Source organism: Xenopus laevis, chromosome 1S (genome assembly GCF_017654675.1).
Source record: "Xenopus laevis strain J_2021 chromosome 1S, Xenopus_laevis_v10.1, whole genome shotgun sequence".
Taxonomy (NCBI): Eukaryota; Metazoa; Chordata; class Amphibia; order Anura; family Pipidae; genus Xenopus; species Xenopus laevis.
The window spans coordinates 189,576,438-189,598,400 of NC_054372.1; the positions used below are offsets into that span (position 1 = coordinate 189,576,438).

General features: G+C 41.8%; 1 protein-coding gene and 1 long non-coding RNA gene across 5 annotated transcripts in view; one reads left to right on the top strand and one right to left on the bottom strand.

Moving 5' to 3' along the window:
- The window catches only part of malt1.S (MALT1 paracaspase S homeolog), a 51,705-nt gene extending 31,289 nt beyond the window's left edge, over positions 1-20,416 (bottom strand). The window contains exons 1-7 of one of the 4 annotated variants that reach the window (XM_018238517.2): positions 20,210-20,410; positions 13,505-13,671; positions 12,039-12,160; positions 8,939-9,089; positions 7,900-8,078; positions 4,324-4,423; positions 621-665 (exon numbers count right to left, since the gene is read on the bottom strand). In XM_018238517.2, coding sequence (XP_018094006.1) covers positions 621-665; positions 4,324-4,423; positions 7,900-8,078; positions 8,939-9,089; positions 12,039-12,160; positions 13,505-13,671; positions 20,210-20,361 — 916 coding nt within the window. In that variant the 5' untranslated portion in view covers positions 20,362-20,410. 4 annotated transcript variants of the gene reach the window in all.
- On the top strand, positions 2,350-9,849 carry LOC121399540. Its single transcript, XR_005965127.1, has 2 exons — positions 2,350-2,520; positions 6,561-9,849. It is a non-coding gene; the product is annotated as an uncharacterized LOC121399540 (long non-coding RNA).
- Positions 20,417-21,963: the final 1,547 nt, after the last annotated feature.

Genomic DNA, 21,963 nt, shown 5'->3' on the forward strand with positions numbered 1-21,963 from the left:
TGGGCGCATCGGTGTCCAATTTGGGTGTGCCGGCATCCCATTTGGGCGTACCAGCATTCAATTCGAATGTGGCAGCATCAAATTCAGTCACGCGGCGTCAAATTCAGCGGCCGGGGACCCCTGTTATAAACGGCGGTTATATCTGACGTCAGAACGTGCCGTTTATAAGGATATAATTTACAGTCTGGTCCCATAGGGAAATGACCAGACTGTAGATTATATATATATAAATATATATATATATACTATAGAAAGGAAATATAAATGGAAGTAAAACTTCTATTAATAGTGAAATATCCCCATTAAAGGAGAATTAAACCCTTACTTCAACCATTTGACACCATGTCTGTTAAGCAGCTCAAACATGGGGGGAATGGGGACATTTTGGGGGGGGGTCTTGTTGAGTTGGGGATAGGGAAAGGGGCCATATGGTTAAAGTACGGGTTTACTTCTCCTTTAAGAATTTTCTTAAATCACAATGCTGATTGAGGCGTTCATGCTGTAAAATGAAAGTGTTACTGAAACCCCAACATGCTGAAAATTCACATGCATCAAGGTAATTTCTCAGAGCCCCCCAAACCAAAGCAAGCAAAGTCTTGTGTTCATGAACATCACGCTACCTTCTGTGCACTCCACTGCTGTACTTGTCCAGAGCTTCTTAGTTCCTTTCATTTTAAGAGAAAAACAATAAATAAAAATATTCACCTATTTTTAATTTGACTAAAGTAGGAAAAACAGACCCTACTTTTAAGTCGTCCTCCACTTCCTGTAACTATTCGGTATATCATGAGGATATTGCTTGTTAAATGCGGGGAAAAAACCCTCTCTGTGTGTTTACAGTTATTCTTCAATATGCTTTTTCAATCGTTGGCATTCTACATATGTATTAATAAAATCTCTAGTGGCCATATATTAGTGCAGTTGTAGCACATGGAGAAACGCCTAGAGCTGACAGTTAGGTATGTGACGGGTACTTGACAGCCAGCACCATAGATGATACAGCAGGTAAGTGGTACTTCCTTTTATGCACACAGAGCAATCCTTTTATGCATACCTGTATTTATACATCTGCTTCAGGCATTCTTCAAGGATAATAACAACATGGAATCTATTTATAACCCAGCTGTCTCTATATAGCACTCTGTGCAACGTTCCCCCGGTGATGGAATGTACCGTAACCATCACATTCTCATACGTATAAAAGTAACAATATAGAGAAGAAATGTTCTGTGGACACAGGGAATTGCATTCTCCTACTCTGTAAGGTTAGATGAAAGATAAGGTGTAATCGCCCGACACCTCCAAAAAAAATAACATTTACGTTGTTGGGGTTATGCCAGAATATTAGGCCATGGCCCAATAGGTTTTCAGAGAGCTGATAGAGTTTAACTGCAACTGAGCTCTAACACCCCATACTATACAATGGTTTTGGACTGCGTTGTCGGGGTTATGCCAGAATATTAGGCCATGGTCCAATAGGTTTTCAGAGAGGTGATAGAGTTTAACTGCAACTGAGCTCTAACACCCCATACTATACAATGGTTTTGGAATGCGTTGTCGGGGGTTATGCCAGAATATAAGGCCATCCAAAAGAAAGCCAGCAGCACACTGAGTCAGGTTGCAGTTGTGTTCAAAAAGAATTATTTTATTAAGCCCATATGCAAAAGGCAACGTTTCGAGCCTACTAGGCCCTTTCTCAAGCTTGAGAAAGGGCCTAGTAGGCTCGAAACGTTGCCTTTTGCATATGGGCTTAATAAAATAATTATTTTTGAACACAACTGCAACCTGACTCAGTGTGCTGCTGGCTTTCTTTTGGATATCGATTTGACCCAGCGACAGGAGTGGGTCTCACAGTACAGCACCTGGCACTACAAAAAGTGTGTATTAGGGAGGTGAGCGCTCCACTTGATTGACTTTACGAGAATATAAGGCCATGGCCCAATAGGTTTTCAGAGAGGTGTAAGAGTTTGACTGCAACTGAGCTCTAACACCCCAGACTATACAATGGTTTTGGACTGCGCAAAGCAGACAAACCTTGTCTGATATTCCTGATAGAGTTAAGGGTGATGGCATATGAAGTGCTGGAATAGGGGCGGAATGCGGCGGCATACCATGGCGCCACTATATTTTTTCCACCAAATTGCATCCCAGGCCGGATGCAAAGATTATGCATACCGGAGCTTTTCTGTGCTGACATTTTTTTACGTCTCTTCAAGCGCCCACGCTTGCTCAGTCCTGCTTTAACCTCCCCTATCAAGGCTGGCAGTGATTGGATAACAGTATGCACATTGAACCTGTCTCTCCTCCAATCGCTGCACAGCCCTTATTAAGCATGCAAAGTCAAAGTGAAGTTCGGAGAACCTGTGTCTGGACTGGGGGGGGACCAGGGTCCACCGGGCCTGCAGCACAGGGGCCCCACACCATCCCCAAGTGCAACCCCCCTCAGGGACACCCATTTAGCTCGCCAATCACCCCCTGCGTGCCACAGTTTCCTTCGTGTTGCAGCGATCAGGAAGAGAGGTAAGTAAGCAAGAGTGCAGGGAGCGGGTTTGGGTCAGAGGGCCCAAAAGAGTCAGTTTCCGCTGGCTTTGTGGAGCACAGATAGCATCAATTCGCCTCCACCAATGGCCATGTAGGAATCACTTTATTTACTTTGGCTGCATGCTATCAGTACAGTCATTTCTTACAGAAGGTTATGGATCAGAATTGAATCCTGCGTTGTGTTTGTGTAATCACACAGCTCACTACTCACTCCTCTGTCCTGCCATTTATAATGCGCTGATCTCCCCCATCATGATGTCTCCGTCCTGGCCACAAATCAAGTTGCGATCTCGGCTTCTTTGCAAAGTTCGTATTTTTCTTCTGTGATCCTTGCTCCCCCTCAGTCATTGTGCTTTTCCGTCTCCTCCTTCCCACTTCAGTTCTTTGTTCTCCTTCCTTGCCCCTCCATACTGTTTTCATATCTCCTTCCTCAAGCCTCCCTCTCTGTACTTTTTTTAGTGCTCCTCTGCAAAACACATATTTTACTCTGGTGCTCTAACTTCCCCTCTTAATCGCTGTACTTTTCCATCTTCTCCCTCTGACTTTAGCCTTATTTAATACTTTATTTCACTCGCTGCTCCGTTTCCATGTCATTTTAACAAATCATGTCTTAGCAGGCATTTCCAATTTTTAAAAAAGCTGCTTCCTTATATTTTTTTATTGCAGCCAATAATTAATAAATGGGAAGTACTAAGATTAGCATACCTTAAATTAAATAGGAATTAACTTGTAAGTCCAAATGCAGGCCAATATGATCTTTGCCTGTCTGATTGGCTGCACAAAAAAAACATGGCTCTTTTAAAAATTAGAAATGCCGGCTTAAACATGATTGGTTAAAAATAAATAATTAAAAGGCTTTTGGTTGGAAGTTTGCAGTATTATGTAAAACATTATGGGCAGGAAGATAAAATGGGCACCACATGGAAAATGAGCAGTGAACTATAGTGTTAAATAAAGCAGACGTCGGAGGGAGAAGAATGAAAAGTACAAAGACTGAGGGGGGAAGCACAGAAGTAAAATACTCGCTTTGCAGAGGAGCAAGATCTCAACTTGATTTGTGGCCAGGACAGAGACACAATGGGGGAGATCAAAGCATGATAAATAGCATAAATGACTACAGCTTTTTACTATGTGTGAGTACAATTCCTGACAGGCTGCATTCATTTATATATGAAATTGCCTCTGTGCCACCCTGCTATGATTTCTGGGGGTATTTATACATGAAATTGCCACTATGCCATCCTGATTTAGTTGGGGGCGTGGCCACAAAAGGGGGTGTGTCCTCTGGGTGGGGCATCTCTGTGGGCGGAGCTGCACATCCCACATATACCATCCCTTCACCTTTTTGTTCCCAATTCAAGCACTGGGCATATGGGATGCTTTGTTGCCCCGCACTAAATTCCCTCCAGTTCCACCAAAAAAAATGTCAGAAATTATAATTCAGTATAGCATTAAAAGAAGGTACTCTTGTTCTGTGCATTTATTGTGTTGCTGTCCCTTTTGTACTTGGCTCTTGTAACCTGCATTGTGAATATTCCTATTGGCTACATGTAAATGATGCTCTCATTGGCTGCTAGGGGTCGGTCCTCGTTTGGCTCATTTTAAACCCACAGACATAAAGTGAAAAAAGCAATTTAATTAGGTGCCTATTGCTCAACTTAAATGGGTGCTCATGCTTTCTGGGGTACCATTGCTAAACACAAGCCACGGGGGGAGCTCCAGTGTTAGCGTAAGCAGAGAAAAATCAGTTGAGGCAAATGTGCAAAGTCAGTGGCTTCTTACCTAAAACTGCAACATCAACCTCTCTACTGAATTCTGACTCATTCCCATTAGTCACCTGGCAGCAGTACAATCCCTGGTGCTCCGCAGAGATGCTGGGGACCTAAATAAATATGCAAATATTAATGTTAGCAAAACGTTTCCATAAAGACGTGCAGCCGTCGCTCACCAGATCTCTGCGGTGGCAACAGCAGGAAACTTTGGAACCAAAAAGGGAACTTTTTATTTTTGTTGTTAATTGGAGCCAATGTCTACTCAGGCACGTTCACATTTGCCTTCCCTCGTGGCAAGTACCTTTCTTTTATGAGGCTGGTTGGATTCTCACACCTCTTGCACATTGCCCTTTTGTGCAATTATCTCAGCTGTAAAGCATCATGTGCAGCCAGATATAGAAACTACAATATGTTTTACAGTTGGCCATTTTTAGGAGACCTTGGGGAAGAGAGGAGCAAGACTGTCATTTTATATTAGAAGGCCATGTTTTAACCCTGCTTCGATGGCATGGAAGGAATTGAAATCCTGGCTTCATTTACATACAGTATCCCCCCAACTTGCAACCACTTTGGTGCAATGGACATGGCCAGACAAATATATGCACTATAGTACTGGGACATAACGTCAAGCAGCAACACACTGGGTTGTCAAAGCCGCTGTGCATTTCGCTACAGGTATGGGGGAACAGGACTATTCTGGGGGGATGTCTTTTGTGCAGTTGGGGAAAGGAGAGGTGGGTCTGCACAGGGGTCCTATAGTTATTGCTTTGGTTGGATTCTCCTTCTTTAAAGTTATCTTTAATATGTTATAGAATGACTTATTCTAAGCAATTTTTCAATTTTTTCCTTTTAAATAGTTTCTCTGAATGATTTACCTTTTTCTTCTGACTCTTTCCAACTCACTGACCCCCCATCTAAAACCAAATGCATTGTAAAGCTCCAAATGTATTGTTATTGCTACTTTTTATGACTACATTATTATTATTATTACATCTTTCTATTCAGGCCTCTCCTATTCATAGTCCACTCTCTTATTCATATTGGTAGAGTAAATTGGACCCTGGCAACCAGACGGCTGAAATGACAATCTGGAGAGCTGCTGAATTAAAAACTAAATGACTCAAAAACCAAAATTATTAAAAAATGAAAACCAATTGCAAATTGTCTTAGAATATCACTCTCTACATCATACTAAAAGTTAATTCAAAGGTGAACAACCCCTTTAAATCAAAACTGCTTGGTGAGCCACTCTGGAAGGTACCGCTGCACGCTCAAACTCATCTTCTGTAAATTATATCTTTTGGGCTTGACTGCCCTCAATATCCATCTAAACTAATCTGGTAAAGATCTAACTGTTTGCGCTCTGTGCCATGCATCATTGATAGGCAGCAGGGGGCAATGCTCTTTGATTGGCTGTTGGACTCTGTAATGTATGTGCCAAGGGTACCAAGTAATCATTCTACAAGATTTACCATCCTTGGTGCCATTGCCAGGTAAAAGACGACTTACTAGGGGTCTGCAGTTTGTACTGGGAGCAGCTGATGAAGCTTATGCTAATTGCTGTATGAATCTATGTGGCAAGGGGCCTATCAAAGGTTAATTATTAGAGAGCACATTTTTTAGCATTGGAAAGGATTCTTTGAAGCCCCAATGAAATGAAAATATTTTGCTTCCATCTATTGCTATTGAGGCAGTGGTTCCTAAACTCCAATGGGTGGGTATAAAACAACAGAAGTGAGGGCACAGCATGAGGGGCAGTTAGGGTAAGATATGGAGAGGATGCCCATTTGCTCTTTTAGATACACCTCAAAGTCCAGCTTGAAGCTCAATCAGGGGATGATATGGGATGAAAACTAGACTTGCTGTATTATCTTTTTCCTTGTAGTTGTTTCGCTAGTCATCAGACTGGCTTTCTCCATTAAGAATAAACTGTACAAAAATATTTGTGGTTATATACCCTAGATTCTTCAATCCATCATCAGCATCATCTGTTTAGTATAACCAGCATGGGGTCAGAGACCTTATGGAGACAAGGTTCTGATTGTATTAGCATGATTGCAGCTATGAGATGTTATTAAACATGCAACATTGTATGTAACATAGGCTTTGCACCCCTCCACCGCTGTTCAAACTTGGGTTTTCCATTTTCACAAATATGGCTTCTTTGACCCCTCTTTTGAACCAATCCTCCTCCCTGTCCAGAATGTGAACTTGACAGTTTTCAAACGTATGTCCTTTTACCTTTAGATGTAGATACACAGCTGAGTCCTGACCAGAGGAGCTGAGTCCTGACCAGAGGAGCTGAGTCCTGACCAGAGGAGCTGAGTCCTGACCAGAGGAGCTGACTCTCCTGTGCTGTGTCACATGTTCGTGTAATGGTTTTTAGATTCTCCCACATACAAATCAGAACATTCCTCACTGCACTGCACACACCATGTTACTCTTCTTATACTTTGGGGTTGGGTCTTTTGGATGAGCCAGTTGTTGCCTCACTGGGTTTAGAGCAGACCTTGACGCAGTATTTATTAAAGATCCTTCTACGTTTTTCGGACACCCCAGAAATATATGAGACTCTGGTTCAAAAGAGGGGTCAACCTATTGTCTGCCACATACAATGCTGTTATAACACGTCTCCCTGGATGGTTTAATAACATTTCATAGCTGCAATCATGCTAATACCGTACAATCAACACCTTGTCTCCATCAGCTCTCTGAACCCAATGCTGGTTTTACTAAACAGATGATGCTGAGTAACATTCCACAAATATAACCACAAATATTTTTGTACAGGTCATTCTGAATGGAGACAGTCAGTCTGGTGTCTAGTGAAACGTCTTCAAGGAAAACACAACAAGTCCAGTTGATTTGACTTATTACTATAGATATACCATGATCTATGGATGAATGTGAACCTAAACAGACATACTGCCCTAGATATTTTTTACATTAAGGCTGAATGGGTGCTATATCAATATTTTCCAAAATCTGTAAACTTTATATGAACTGAAGAACAATGACCAAAGGTTGGACCTCCAAGGGGAGCCTGAACTGAAAAGTCCCTCAACCATTTAGTATATGAGAAAGAGATGCTGAGGGTCATTTACTATGTACAAGGCACAAACTGGGTGCAATCTGCAATGATTTTTGAACTTTATACAGTGCCCTTCACACAGACCAATTGCTGCAGGTGCTCCAAAGGGTGTAGAGACCCACATTAACACCATGAATACAGTGTTGCCTGCATAGGCATCCCCTCTTATGCCCCCTACCCATTCCCTAACCTGTGCCCCTTAGTGCTCTTTGACTTGTGCCCAGGGTCAGAGTAAATGCCCCTTGCTATCTTATTGCACATTACAATACTCTGAATTATGTCATCAAACATCATAGCATAACTGGATCATCTAGAAACTACAAACGGGAACTATAAGTGCAAAAGTTTAAACCTGTTGGACACAAGACTTTTTGTTATCATCCGTTTCTAAAAATGTTGTTTCTGGAAATATAATTGGAGTTTTTAGACTATTTTAATTCTTCCCCAGGTTAAGCAAAATGAGGGGTTTCTGCCCTGTGACTTCTCACTGCCTACCGTGTACTGTTTCTTGGTTCCATCTTTTAAGGCAACACCATTTCTGTACCACTGGTACAAGGGAAGGGGTTTTCCAACGGCAGCGCATTCCAAAACCAGTTTTTCTCCTGCCATGAGCCTTTGGGGTTGTGGGTGGGTACAGATCTGTAATTTATGGTCGGGTAATCCAGGTAGTCCTGCTGAGAGCAATACTCTGTTGATGTGCAGTAGCTCAAATGAAAACCAGTAAAACATGGACAATCACACTCTCCAGTTGATATTAAACTACATGGCTGGCAAAAGCTCATGGGAAGGGCTCACCCTATCCCCATTAAACTAACTATAAGGTTTCATAAATACAGGGATGTCTCTATTAATGGTGGGACCCAGAATAAAACAGACAGCTAAAGGGCTTCAAGGGTGGACATATCTGATATAAAGTGTATTTGTTGCTGTTGCCACATTGGCCAACTGTCTCCACCTTGCTGTACTATATCAAAAATACCCCACTCCTCCTACATACAAGTTATTTCATGTTGGGGCTCTGGGCAGATACAGCTCTGGTTAATGATGAGAAATATGCTGATATCTTATCAATGTACAGCAAAGTACAACTCCTGTTCTTAAGAAGCGAAAGAGAACGCAAGTGAAACCCTAGTGCAAGGTGGAAGAGAGAAAGATCACAGTGACGGGGCATTGTGGTTCCATTGAGTCACCGTATTTCAAAGAGGCAGAAAGGAAGAGCGTGGCTGAGCCAGGACACACCAAAAGGAAGCAGAATTCAAGCTGAAACTCAGAAACTGCTAACTTGCCAAATATTGTTTTAATTTTTTTTCCTGTTTTTCAGTGGGTACAATAATGATTAAATATGATTATTGTCTCACAAAAAGGCTATAAAAACATATCCATGGGGGGGTGTAATGTATCATAAAAGTGCCAATCGAAGCAGGAGGACACGTTGGCTTGGATAGAGCCGCCCTATCCTTAGGCCAAACCAAAAGGCAAAGAGGTGTAGAATTCCTAATATCTCTGGGCAAGATTGGACAAATGAGGCACTTACCATGACTTTTCAGAGGACTCTCCATCACATCCAGATAAGCCCACACGCTGAAATCGTAGGAATAACCATTGTTTACCCGACAGATGTAAGATCCTGCGTCGTGGGCATGGGCAGGATTAAACACCAGCTCTGATGAGTTTCCCTGTGGGATCTGAATGCAAACATTTTTTTAAAAAAGATCTTTTAGTTTCTGGGTATATCTCATACTCAGCCCCCACTGAGGGTAGCAGCTTTCAGAGTAATAGTACAGAAGTCAGGAGCATCAGAGCTGGGGCAGCCACGGCTAGTGATGGGTGATTTTGTCCCGTTTCGCTGTTGCCGAAAAATTCCCGAATTTCCTGCGAAATTCACTAAACAGCAAAAAATCAGCGAAACGCGAATTTCACGTCAATACCGATGCTCGAGTCAATTTTTACGCCGGTGTTAAAGTCAATGGGCATCCTAATAACACTGACACGTGACGGTTTTGACGCGAGCAACTTTGTCCAAAATTTTTTGCCACCGGCTAATTTTCACGGCTGTTTCGCAAATGAATTTGCCGACAGCAAAACGTGGAACGTTGGCGCAAATTTGTGCCTGGAGAACTTATTCGCCCACCACTAGCCACGGCTATCAGAGCATATTACTTTCAGAATCCCTAAACTTACTGGGATGTCTTCTCATCCCCTTTAAACCACCCCTGTCCCATTACACCGGGCCATGTAATGGCTAAAGGGTTATTACTCTATTACTATAGTTATTTTTCACTCCATCCAAACACTTAAGAACGAGTTGCTTGAATGCTCGAACCAGAAGATAATGAACCACATCTTTTGCCAAAAAGAATGACACGCCTTTTCTAAATATTTGCTCCCGAGGTAATATCATGATGTTACATGCTTTTTTCAATAAAAATAATATGCTTTACTGTACCTCTAAGTGCTCTATACCATTTGGGTCTGGGGCTTTAAAGGAATTGTTCAGTATAAAAATAAAAACTGGGTAAATACTGTAGATAGGCTGTGCAAAATAAAAAATGTTCTTTAGTTAGCCAAAAATGTAATGTATAAAGGCTGGAGTGACTGGATGTCTAACATAATAGCCAGAACACTACTTCCTGCTTTTCAGCTCTCTTGGTTTCCAATGATTGCTTACCAGGCAGTAACCAATCAGAGACTTGAGGAGGGGGGCACATGGGTCATAACTGTTGCTTTTGAATCTGAGCTGAATACTAAGGATCAATTTCAAACTCACTGAACAGTTATGGCCCATGTGCCCCCCCCCCCTTATAGTCACTAACTCAGAGTTAGAGAGCTGAAAAGCAGGAAGTAGTGTTCTGGCTATTATGTTAGACATCCAGTCACTCCAGCCTTTATACATTACATTTTTGGCTAACTAACTATATTAGATACATGTTTTATTTTGCACAGCCTATCTATTTACCCAGTTTTTATTTTTATACTGAACAATTCCTTTAATGCGTATGCTCATGCACAGTACAGTTAAAAGTCAAACTTTAATGAAAATTCCGGCTTTTTTACCCTAATGCACACGCACGGTGCAGTTTTCTGCTAACAAAAGCAGTGGCCCTGGGTATAGGGTTGCCACCTTTTGCAATGGTGGAGATCCGGCAGGAGGCAGTTACATCAGTGGGTGGGGCCGTAATGTAGGTGGGAGTGTCCGTGACACCAGGGGACGGGGCTATGACGCAGCAATTGCAATTGGCTGGTTGTCGTGTCAATCAAGGGAATCCTGCCCGGTTTTCCTTATTTGGAAAACTGGGCAGTAAGTTTTGACCTGGGCAGCCCTTCAAAATACCGGACTATCCAGGTCAAAACCGGACAGGTATCAGGTAAGTCACTACAATCCTTGGGGGTGCCCTAATGTTTAGTACCCCCTTGTATTGGAGCAACACATACTGGAAGTCCCAGACAATGGTCATATAAAATTGCTTCCAGCATTCCAGCCATTTGGGATACTCACTGCCAAGCAGCATGGCTGAGTTGTCTGCAGCAGGAAAAAAGGTAACTGGCACCCTCATAAAACACTTGATATCTCTATGGAAAAAAAAAATGTCCGGAAATGATTAACTCCTGTAACGTGATTCTCAGCAGAGCCCAATTGCTTAATGTGGCCAGCCAGCGAGGCAGATTGAGGCAGCTCTAATTCCCCCTGGGGCAGGCAATTAGCAATTAGAATCATGACGGGGATGTTACAACATGCACCCTCGTTACTTGGATTAATGTCTGTTTCAACTACTTTCCCTTCAACTATGAAAAAAACATAAGTGCTTTGGAAGCAATGCAATAAAACAGAACATGCAAGCAGCCAGTAACACCTACTAAAAAATGAGTACAGGTATAGGATCCGTCATCTAAAAAACCAGTTATCCAGAAAGCTCTGAATTACGGGAAGGGCATCTCCCTAGGCTCCATTTTAATCAAACGGTAGATATTTCTTAGGGGACTTAAGATGTAAACATTAGAGATGCACTGAATCCAGGATTTAGTTCGTGATTCGGCCAGGATTCGGATTCGTCTGAATCCTTCTGCCCAGCTGAACCGAATCGGAATCCTAATTTGCATATGCAAATTAGGGGCGGGGAGGAAAATTGCGTGACTTTTTGTCACAAAACAAGGAAGTAAAAAATGTTTTCCCCTTCCCACCCCTAATTTGCATATGCAAATTACAATTCAGATTTGGTTTGGTATTCACCTGAATTTTTTGCGAAGGATTCAGGGGTTCAGCCGAATACAAAATAGTGGATTCGGTGCATCCCTAGTAAACATTAAATAAACCCAATAGGCTGGTTTTGCTTCCAATAAGGATTAATTAAATCTTAGTTGGGATCAAATATAAGTAATCTTTTATTATTTGAATAAAATGGAGTCTATAGGAGACGGCCTTTCCGTAATTTGGAGCTTTCTGGAAAACAGGTTTCCGGATAACGGATCCCATACCGGTACAGCAACAAAGCGTCATCCAGGAAAACATAAAATAGCATTCTGGTTACTGGGTCCCACACCTGTAGTATGTTGCTGCTGAAAACAAATGGAATTGCTATATTAATAAACATTTACATGTTCGGAAGTAATGGACGACTGTACAGTAATATACCCACCTCTTTATGTCCTCTGAACCACTGATAGTTGACAAAAGGATGGCCAGAGGCTACACAACTCAGCTTTACCATTAGTCCAGATAAAACGGCCATTGATTCGGGCTGCACAATGACTTTAATTCCTACAACAATGAGCATTATTAAAAGAAGCCTGTAACATATATAACAGCATCATATGGGAGCCCGTGAGTTAGTTAGTCGTATGCACCCCCGGTGCAATATTCACACAAATGGCAACATGTTAAGTTAAAATCTGGATGCCTCTTGGCCACATCTGTTCTGACCCTGACCAACACCTGCTTTGCTGTGGCCTCCACTTGTCACCCATGCTACACCCCTCGACTGCTCCATTCTCTGCCTGTTTTTTGGGTGTGTTTCAATCAGTGTCGGACTGGAGGGTCCAAGGTCCACTGGGGCTTCTAACACATGGGCCCCAACCACCCACCTCAGGGCCCCAACCACCCTCCTCGGGGCCACTCTAACCCCCCTTCTGGCCCCCCACCCCATCAGCAACCCCACTCTGGGCCCTGAGCTGTTACTGAGGGTGACTAGTGATGAGCAAATCTGTCCCATTTTGCCTCGTCTAGAGGTAAAAATTTGAAAAATTTGCAAAATGCATTGAAGTCAATGGGTGTTTCTACGTGCAACTTTTTTTATGCTTGCGTCAATTTTCTCATTCAAAATGCATTTAAGTCAATGGCTGATTTTTCTTATGGCGACTTTTTTTGTCTAAATACATTAAAGTCAATGGGAGTTTTTTCTTATGGCGACTTTTTTAGGCTTGTGACACATAGGCAGATTTGGGGCGTTAGTCGCCTGGCGACTAATCGCCTCTTCCTCTGGGCGACAATCTCCCCGAACTGCATTTGCCTGTTTTGCCGACTTCTATAATGAAAAGTCGCCTGTGCCAAAGCACAGGCGGCGCTTCATTTTCCGAAGTCGCCCGAAGTTTTCACCGTGAGGCAACTTTGGCGACTTCGGAAAACGATTCGCCTCGTGTGCTTTATTGCAGGCGACTTTTCATTATAGCGGATGGGAAGATGAAAATAGTAGTAGTAGTAGATGAAAAATTAAACAGTTTGGTCGCCATGGGTTACTGCTCACGGGCAAATTAGCCTAGTGTTCATATGACCCCCCCTAATGTTATAACCAGGGCTGTATTTATATTTAGGCACCTGTGTCTAGAGTGACCCTCAGGTGCCTATATAACAAATTAATTGTGGGCAAATCCGGTGGCTAAGCTGGGGGGTAGGAGCACACTTCTAGAGCTCGTTCCTGGAAGTGGCGTCATACACCATGAGATTGATGTCACACGCATGATGTCACTTCCGGAACAGGCGGCTGAGATCCTTTTTTCTAAGGCGGCACCAGACCAAAATACAGCGCTGTTTACAACCCCATGTTTCCATGACTATTTATCCAGACCAGGAAAACCAGTAATTCCTGAGTCCGTAACAAAGTCTCACCCGGAGGCTTCAGCAACTGAATAGCTTCCAACTGGCCGATGCCATGTAAGAACTCGGTCAGATCCTTTGTGGTGCATCCTCGGTCCCCCATTAATTTGAGCAAACTGCGAGCAGGACTTCCTTCTGGCATCAGCACTTTGAGGGAGCATTGGTGGAGCTCTTGGGAACTGGAAAGAAAGAATATTATTGCTTATTATACACAAAAGCCATTAATATCTTGTAAATTATATCCTTATAAACAGTGACTTCTGATGCCATCAGTTATAAACAGTGAGTAGTGATGTTATTTCTGTCACATGACTCACTGAAACTTGTGTATTATAATTAATAAAGTACACCCAGTTGCAAAATATGAGGATATTAGAAGTTACGTCGGAGTTTCATGACCTGTATAAAAACACTCGGCCTTCGACCTTGTACTTTTATATGGTCATGAAACTCCTCGGTAACTTATAATATCCTTATATTTTACAAGAGGGGGTACTTTATTCACTATATTATAATCAGTAGGGCATTAAACAGGTGGTGCAGCCTTTCAAGGTGTGTGGGTGAAACTCCGGCAGACTGGCCTGGGCCCGGTACATGGTGAGTCTCCGTAGGGTAAGAGGAGGAGGAGGGCAAACAGGTACAGGTATGGGATCTGTTATCTGCAAACCCATTATCCAGAAAGCTCCGAATTATGGACAAAATGTCTCTCATAGACTCAATTTTATCCAAATAATCAAAATTTTTAAAAATTATTTCCTTTTTCTAAATTATAATAATAATAATAATAATACAGTAGCTTGTACTTAATCCCAGCTAAGATATAATAAATTCTTAGTGGAAGCAAAACCAGTCTATTGGGTTTATTTAATGTTTACATGATTTTCTAGTAGACTTATGATATGAAAAAATTACAGAAAGAAACAAATTACAGAAAGATCCATTATCTGGAAAACCCCAGGTCTGGATACCCTGAAAACCCTGAGCATTTTGGATAACACATCCCATACCTGTACAGCAAAGTAAGATGGCGGCAGCAGGGCAAAATGGTTTCAGCAACACCATATTCAAGTTGTCCATAGTTGCAGTTTCTGCCCACATTCGGTAACTGAACAGAGATAATATGTAATACACGGCAGAGAACTCTCCTCCTTGTAAACAGTAAGGTAATAGTAAGTAATACTGATTAAACATCCTCCCACGTGCTACTGTGTAAGTCCCTAGGCAATGAATTCCAGCTCCTTCACCTTTATAATCATTACTAATATTACCTGCTACACCAGGATAAGCATCTCTACCCTCCTCTTCCTCCTTCACAAAAACCCCAACATAACGTCTGTCCCTGTGCCCCTCCCTAAAGGTCTTTAAATAAATGTCTGCAATGCTAAAGGTTATTAAGCTAGAAATAGAACTTAAACTCAAACAAGGAACAAGGACACATATAAAGGTTGTTGTTATACACAGTCATTATATTTGCATTTAAGATTGTATGATGCAAAGTAAATTTCCTAAGAATCCATAAGCCGCAATCAAGCCTAAAAACAAGCTTTGTTTGTGCTTATAATGCTATATTGTGACTGCAAGTTCTGCAGTAACGCAGGGAATAATGATAAGGATATTAGTTACTGACGGGTTGTTCTGTGACCATATAAAGGCACAAGGCTGCAGGCTGAGTTATACAGGGAACTCTGAGTATCACTCATGTATTATAAGGGATAATGTACCCCTACTGTAAATGATAAGGATATTAGAAGTCACTGAGGGGTTGTTCTGTGACCATATAAAGGCACAAGGCTGCAGGCTGAGTTATCCAGGGAACTCTGAGTATCACTCGTGTATTATAAGGGATAATGTACCCCCTACTGTAAATTATAAGGATATTAGAAGTCACTGAGGGTTCTTTGACCATATACAGGCACAAGGCTGCAGGCTGAGTTATACAGGGAACTCTGAGTATCACTCATGTATTATAAGGGATAATGTACCCCCTACTGTAAATGATAAGGATATTAGAAGTCACTGAGGGGTTGTTCTGTGACCATATAAAGGCACAAGGCTGCAGGCTGAGTTATACAGGGAACTCCGAGTATCACTCATGTATTATAAGGGATAATGTACCCCCTACTGTAAATTATAAGGATATTAGAAGTCACTGAGGGGTTCTTTGACCATATACAGGCACAAGGCTGCAGGCTGAGTTATACAGGGAACTCTGAGTATCACTCATGTATTATAAGGGATAATGTACCCCCTACTGTATATGATAAGGATATTAGAAGTCACTGAGGAGTTCTGTGACCATATAAAGACACAAGACTGCAGGCTGAGTTATACAGGGAACTCTGAGTATCACTCATGTATTATAAGGGATAATGTACCCCCTACTGTATATGATAAGGATATTAGAAGTCACTGAGGGGTTCTGTGACCATATAAAGGCACAAGGCTGCAGGCTGAGTTATACAGGGAACTCTGAGTATCACTCATGTATTATAAGGGCTAATGTACCCCCTACTGTAAATAATAAGGATATTAGAAGTCACTGAGGGGTTGTTCTGTGACCATATAAAGGCACAAGGCTGCAGGCTGAGTTATACAGGGAACTCTGAGTATCACTCGTGTATTATAAGGGATAATGTACCCCCTACTGTAAATGATAAGGATATTAGAATTCACTGAGGGGGAAAAAACAACAACATTCAGTGTATTTTTGTGTTTAGAACATGTATGTGACCAAAAAGTAGGTAATTTGTAAACTTTACACCACCTTTAGGGTCAGGCCACACAGGGCATTTGAGGGAGATTTGGTCGCCTGGCGACTAATCGCCTTGTTTTTGCGACGATCAATCGCCCCAAATGCCTTCCCTGACTCTGCGCCAGCTAAAATGAGAAAACGCCGGCACTAATCACACGCGGCGGTTCGTTTTCCGAAGTCACCCGAAGTTGCCTCACGAGTTGCCTCCAGCGCAGAGTCAAGGAGGGCATTTGGGGAAATTGGTCGCCGCCAAAAAGGGGCGATAAATCGCCAGGCGACCAAATCTCCCAAAACGCCCTGTGTGGACTTACCCTAAATATGCTGCAAGTTTCTGCCGTGAGGTCTCCTAGCTGAGGCGCAGGCATTTCTAATTGCCACAGATACGTCAGGTAAACAGGACAGGTTGTTCTTGTTCCAGTTTCCCGGCACTGTCGTCAGGAAGGGAGTCAGATAGGAAAGTCCAGTGGAAAGAACAATATGATTCAATCCAGGAATTGAACCTGGCAGCTGTATGGGAGCATTCTGGGCAATTCTGTTAAGAATAGTTCAAGTATGGGATCCATTATCTGGAAACATGTTTTCCAGAAAGCTCCGAATTATGGAAAGACTCAATTTTATCCAAATATTCTAAATTTTAAAAAGTGATTTCCTTTTTCTCTGCAATAATAAAACAGTCGCTTGTACTTGATCCCAACTAAGATATAATTAATCCTTATTGGAAGCAAAATCAGACTATTAGGTTTTTATAATTTTTACATGATTTTCTAGTAGACTTAAGGTACAAAGATCCAAATTACGAAAAGATCCGTTACCCGGAAAACCCATGGTCCCGAACATTCTGGATAATAGGCCCCATACCTGTAATAGCAACAACACATAGTTCGGGTTGCCCTATACAGCAGAGGAAGCATAAGGCTCAATCATAGGGCTCAACAGAACCAGAACACACCAATGGGCTTATTTTCTAGTCTATGAATTGGTATTGATGCACCAATATGACTATGAAGATTTTCATTCATCCAGGTCAGAGTATATCTAGTATAGGTCAATCTAAAAACAACTGGACTTGCTGAGTAATCAATGAAGACGTTTCACTACTCATCCGAGCAGCTTCTTCAGTTCAACTGAAGAAGCTGCTCGGATGAGTAGTGAAACGTCTTCATTGATTACTCAGCAAGTCCAGTTGTTTTTAGATTGACCTATACTAGAGATGCCACCAATATGTTTATGTTTATATGTCAGGCTGCTTTCTTCATCCTATTCCCTTCTGAGCCTTCTTGCTGGTTAAAAAGAGCCAGGGACTATGGCATAATTGGAAATGAGGAAATAATGTTGTGCATCTCAAGGCTATAAAATATATGAGTCACTCCCGGAGATGTTTTGGCAGTGGTAATTGGGTTGGTGAATGTTCTTGAGGCAGCTGGTGAGTCATGGAGAGGCCAGAATAAATACCCATGAGAGGATGGGAACAGAGGCGATAGAACTAAACCAGGACATACATAGAAATAGCTACTGGTCAAGTCACCCAATCAGCAGATCTTTGCCCAAGCCGGCCAATGAATGCATCACAATTGGGGCTTAAACACACCCATCAAAAAGGGTCAGTCTCAGCTATTGGCCAGAGTATGGGGCTGGGGACTGTCCATATGTTGCCAGTCTGAAGTGACAGTCAGTATCTAATATCTGGTTGTATATGTTCTTATGGTGAGGGAGGGAGAAGTTTGGGATTTGTCAGTGGAGCCCCTTGTCATTTGATTCTCTAGCGAGGTTCAGAAGCTGAATGCTGCTCCAAACTAAGATATAATGAATCCTTATTGGAAACAAAACCAACCTATTGGTTTTATTTAATGTACTGCAAGTTGGAGTGATATCACCCCCCCCCCCAGCAGCCAAACAACAGAACAATGGGAAGGTAACCAGATAGCAGCTCCCTAACACAAGATAACAGCTGCCTGGTAGATCTAAGAACAACACTCAATAGTAAAACCCATGTCTCACTGAGACACATTCAGTTACATTGAGAAGGAAAAACAGCAGCCTGCCAGAAAGCATTTCCCTCCTAAAGTGCAGGCACAAGTCACATGACTGGGGGCAGCTGGGAAATTGACAAAATGTCTAGCCCCATGTCAGATTTCAAAATTAAATATAAAAATATCTGTTCGCTCTTTTGAGAAATGGATTTCAGTGCAGAATTCTGCTGGAGTAGCACTATTAACTGGTGCGTTTTCAAAAAAACATGTTTTCCGATGACAGGATCCCTTTAAGATACTAAAGTATCTTAAGTTAACTTAAAGGTGAACCATCCCTTTAATGGAGTGCTCATTTGCCATTTCTACAGTGATTATACTGGCACAGCTATGGTTAATACGCTGAGTAGTGATGGGCGAATTTGCAGAATATTTGTGAAAATTGAAATTTGATGCTGGCGTTAAAGTCAATGGGCATCTGAATAATGTTGACTACGGTTTTGATGCGAGTGACTTTTTCAACACGCTTCCAACATTTTTTGACGCCGCCTAATTTTTTCTCGTATTTATTTGACGGCAACTAAATGTGGAAATTCACCGTAAATTCATGCCTGGCAAATTTATTCGCCCATCACTAATGCCGAGTAACCCTTTTCTGTAGTAATTATATTGGCATGTCTGTGGTTGATATTCCTGTTATCCATTTTACTTAGGAATTATATTGGCATGCCTGGGATCAATATGATCATTATCCATTAGCTGTAGTAATTCCAACATGCGACTGCTTGGTAATAACCACTGTTACATTTCCCTTTGGCCTATTGAGGAGAGTGTCTTTTGATAAATAAGCCCCAAAATACACCCATAAAAATATGTGCACCTCCACACCAACTTCTGTTCATCCAGCTGCAGTTTGCTATTGAAAGCAGCATCTATCTGCCTGTTTATATTCTCTGCACTGCTGGTTCCAACTAGTAAAACAGGTGAAGCAAAAGCCAGCTGATAAGCAGACCGGTGAAGAAGTTGTGGGGTGTACGGGTGGAACGGGTGGACCAGGAGACAGCAGATTGCAAGATTGTTTCAGGAGTCAGAACCAGGAGTGCAGAGAATATGAAAAGATATACATTATTTTTAATAGCAATTACACAGTGAAAATGCTTAGGGGCAGATTTATCAAAGGTCGAAGCTAATTTTTGTGTACTTCGACTAGGGAATAGTCCAAATTCGTTTTGAATTTGAAAAAGAAATCGAAAATTCAAATTTTGAAATTTATCATGTACTGTCTCTTTTAAAAATTCGACTTAAACCCTTCCCCATCTAAAACCTGCCGAATTGCTGTTTTAGCCTATGGGGGGACCTCCTAGAACTTATTTAAAGTCAATTGGTGGACTTTGAAAAATTGTTTTTGGAAAAACATTCGAATCGAATTCGATCAAGTTAATAAAATTCCTTCGATTCGTACAATTTCGATTGAAAACTGACCTATTCGTCCAAAAAAAACCTTTGACTTAATTTCGGTTGGTCTTTTTGAATTTCGTTTTTCAAATTTGAAATAACACCCTTGATAAATCTGCTCAGAATATTTCCTTTAATTATGCAACAACAAAAACAAAAACCAATATTGGAGTTTCTACTGTGGGTTTCATTGGCACCAGTGGGTCAGTTCACACCAGCGCCTGTAGCAGAGTTGCACCAAAGTCAGACTGACAGACTAACTGCTTCTCAAGGATGTTGGAATGAAATCTCATACATCTCATGCAATGTCCCCACACATACATCCTGTCCAACTGCAGTACATTGCAGTAAAGTCGTTTAATAATAATTGCTAGTAAGTTAAAGTTGAAATACTTATTAGCAGCGATTCCAGGCGACTTTTTGCTGACACAAAGCCTTTTTTATCCCCCAGTGTCACCCTAAGTAGTTTAACTCTTTCCCCTTTTGCTGCACTGCCTGAAGATCACTGACACTTTCCAATATCATGAAGAGATCGGTTTTTACCTTATTTTAAAGCGGCTGTCGCTTGCGATCGCCTGTGCGAGTTTCCTCCAACCTTTGTCGCTTTTCTGCTCTAACAATTCGCAGAGTTTCTGAAGGACGGGCTCCTGCAGCGAATTAACATTCAGGGAGTTGAATTGCTGTGAGTCCGACATGTCTGCCTTACACGGTATCTCTGCCTCCTTCCTGATTCGCGTCTTTGCGGTGGATTGTGTCGCGCTGCTCTCTGCTGCCCCCTGCTGCCCGGCAATAATGTTTCGCTTTTTTTCGCAAGCGAAAGCGAAAGTCGCAGCTGGCGCGTGTGTAGCCTGGTCTGTACTCTGGGCCGCTGCTGGGTTTGTGGGCCTTAATTATTCAGCACAGAGAGGAAAAGGAGCTGCCATACTGTATGTGCTGTTCATTATTACTGGCAATATATGTGCTTATATTATACACAAGGGTGTGAATGTAGCTACATTTTCTGAATAAGAGATCTCATCTAGATTACCATGCCTTATTCTACTCTTTTAAACATTTATACACATGATACACAGTAGATAACAGATAAGTACTACTATAGTTTATATAAACAAGCTGCTGTGTAGCCATGGGGGCAGTCATTCAAGCACAGGATACACAGTAGATAACAGATAAGTACTACTATAGTTTATATAAACAAGCTGCTGTGTAGCCATGGGGGCAGCCATTCAAGCACAGGATACACAGTAGATAACAGATAAGTACTACTATAGTTTATATAAACAAGCTGCTGTGTAGCCATGGGGGCAGCCATTCAAGCACAGGATACACAGTAGCTACCAGATAAGTACCACTATAGTTTATATAAACAAGCTGCTGTGTAGCCATGGGGGCAGCCATTCAAGCACAGGATACACAGTAGATAACAGATAAGTACCACTATAGTTTATATAAACAAGCTGCTGTGTAGCCACGGGGGCAGCCATTCAAGCACAGGATACACAGTAGATAACAGATAAGTACTACTATAGTTTATATAAACAAGCTGCTGTGTAGCCATGGGGGCAGCCATTCAAGCACAGGATACACAGTAGATAACAGATAAGTACTACTATAGTTTATATAAACAAGCTGCTGTGTAGCCATGGGGGCAGCCATTCAAGCACAGGATACACAGTAGATAACAGATAAGTACTACTATAGTTTATATAAACAAGCTGCTGTGTAGCCATGGGGCAGCCATTCAAGCACAGGATCTTATCTGTTATCTACTGTGTATCCAAGGGGAATTACTATGCTGGGCAGAACGTCACTGGGATACGTCCGACCCTGCTACTAAATGACTTGCAGACACGAAAATCCCTGCATCATAATTAAAGGGAAATCCCTGTTGATAAATGGAAAATGACACTTTGTCAGTTTAATGACATGACTTGTGTTGAGAACCCAGAACAATGCCCTTCCCTGCAATTATATTACCGCTGTATATAAACTACACGTGATTTGTGGCTAATTACTAATCTACAGGCTGCACCACTTCCTGCTGTGGTTGAGCCCATAGTTATTATGTTGTACAATAACAAATGATTCTGAAAAATTCCGAGTGCAGGGGCAGCATACTGTATATGTGACCAGGAACTTGATTGTTGTTAGTAACCCTACCCATACCTCTAATTTTATTTAGGTCAACTATAACAATGGTTAGATAATATATGAAAGGAACTGATCTGCCTTCAAAACAGTGGGATAGCAGGTATAGTAGGGAGAGATGGTGCCTATAGTAACAGTAGGATAATAGT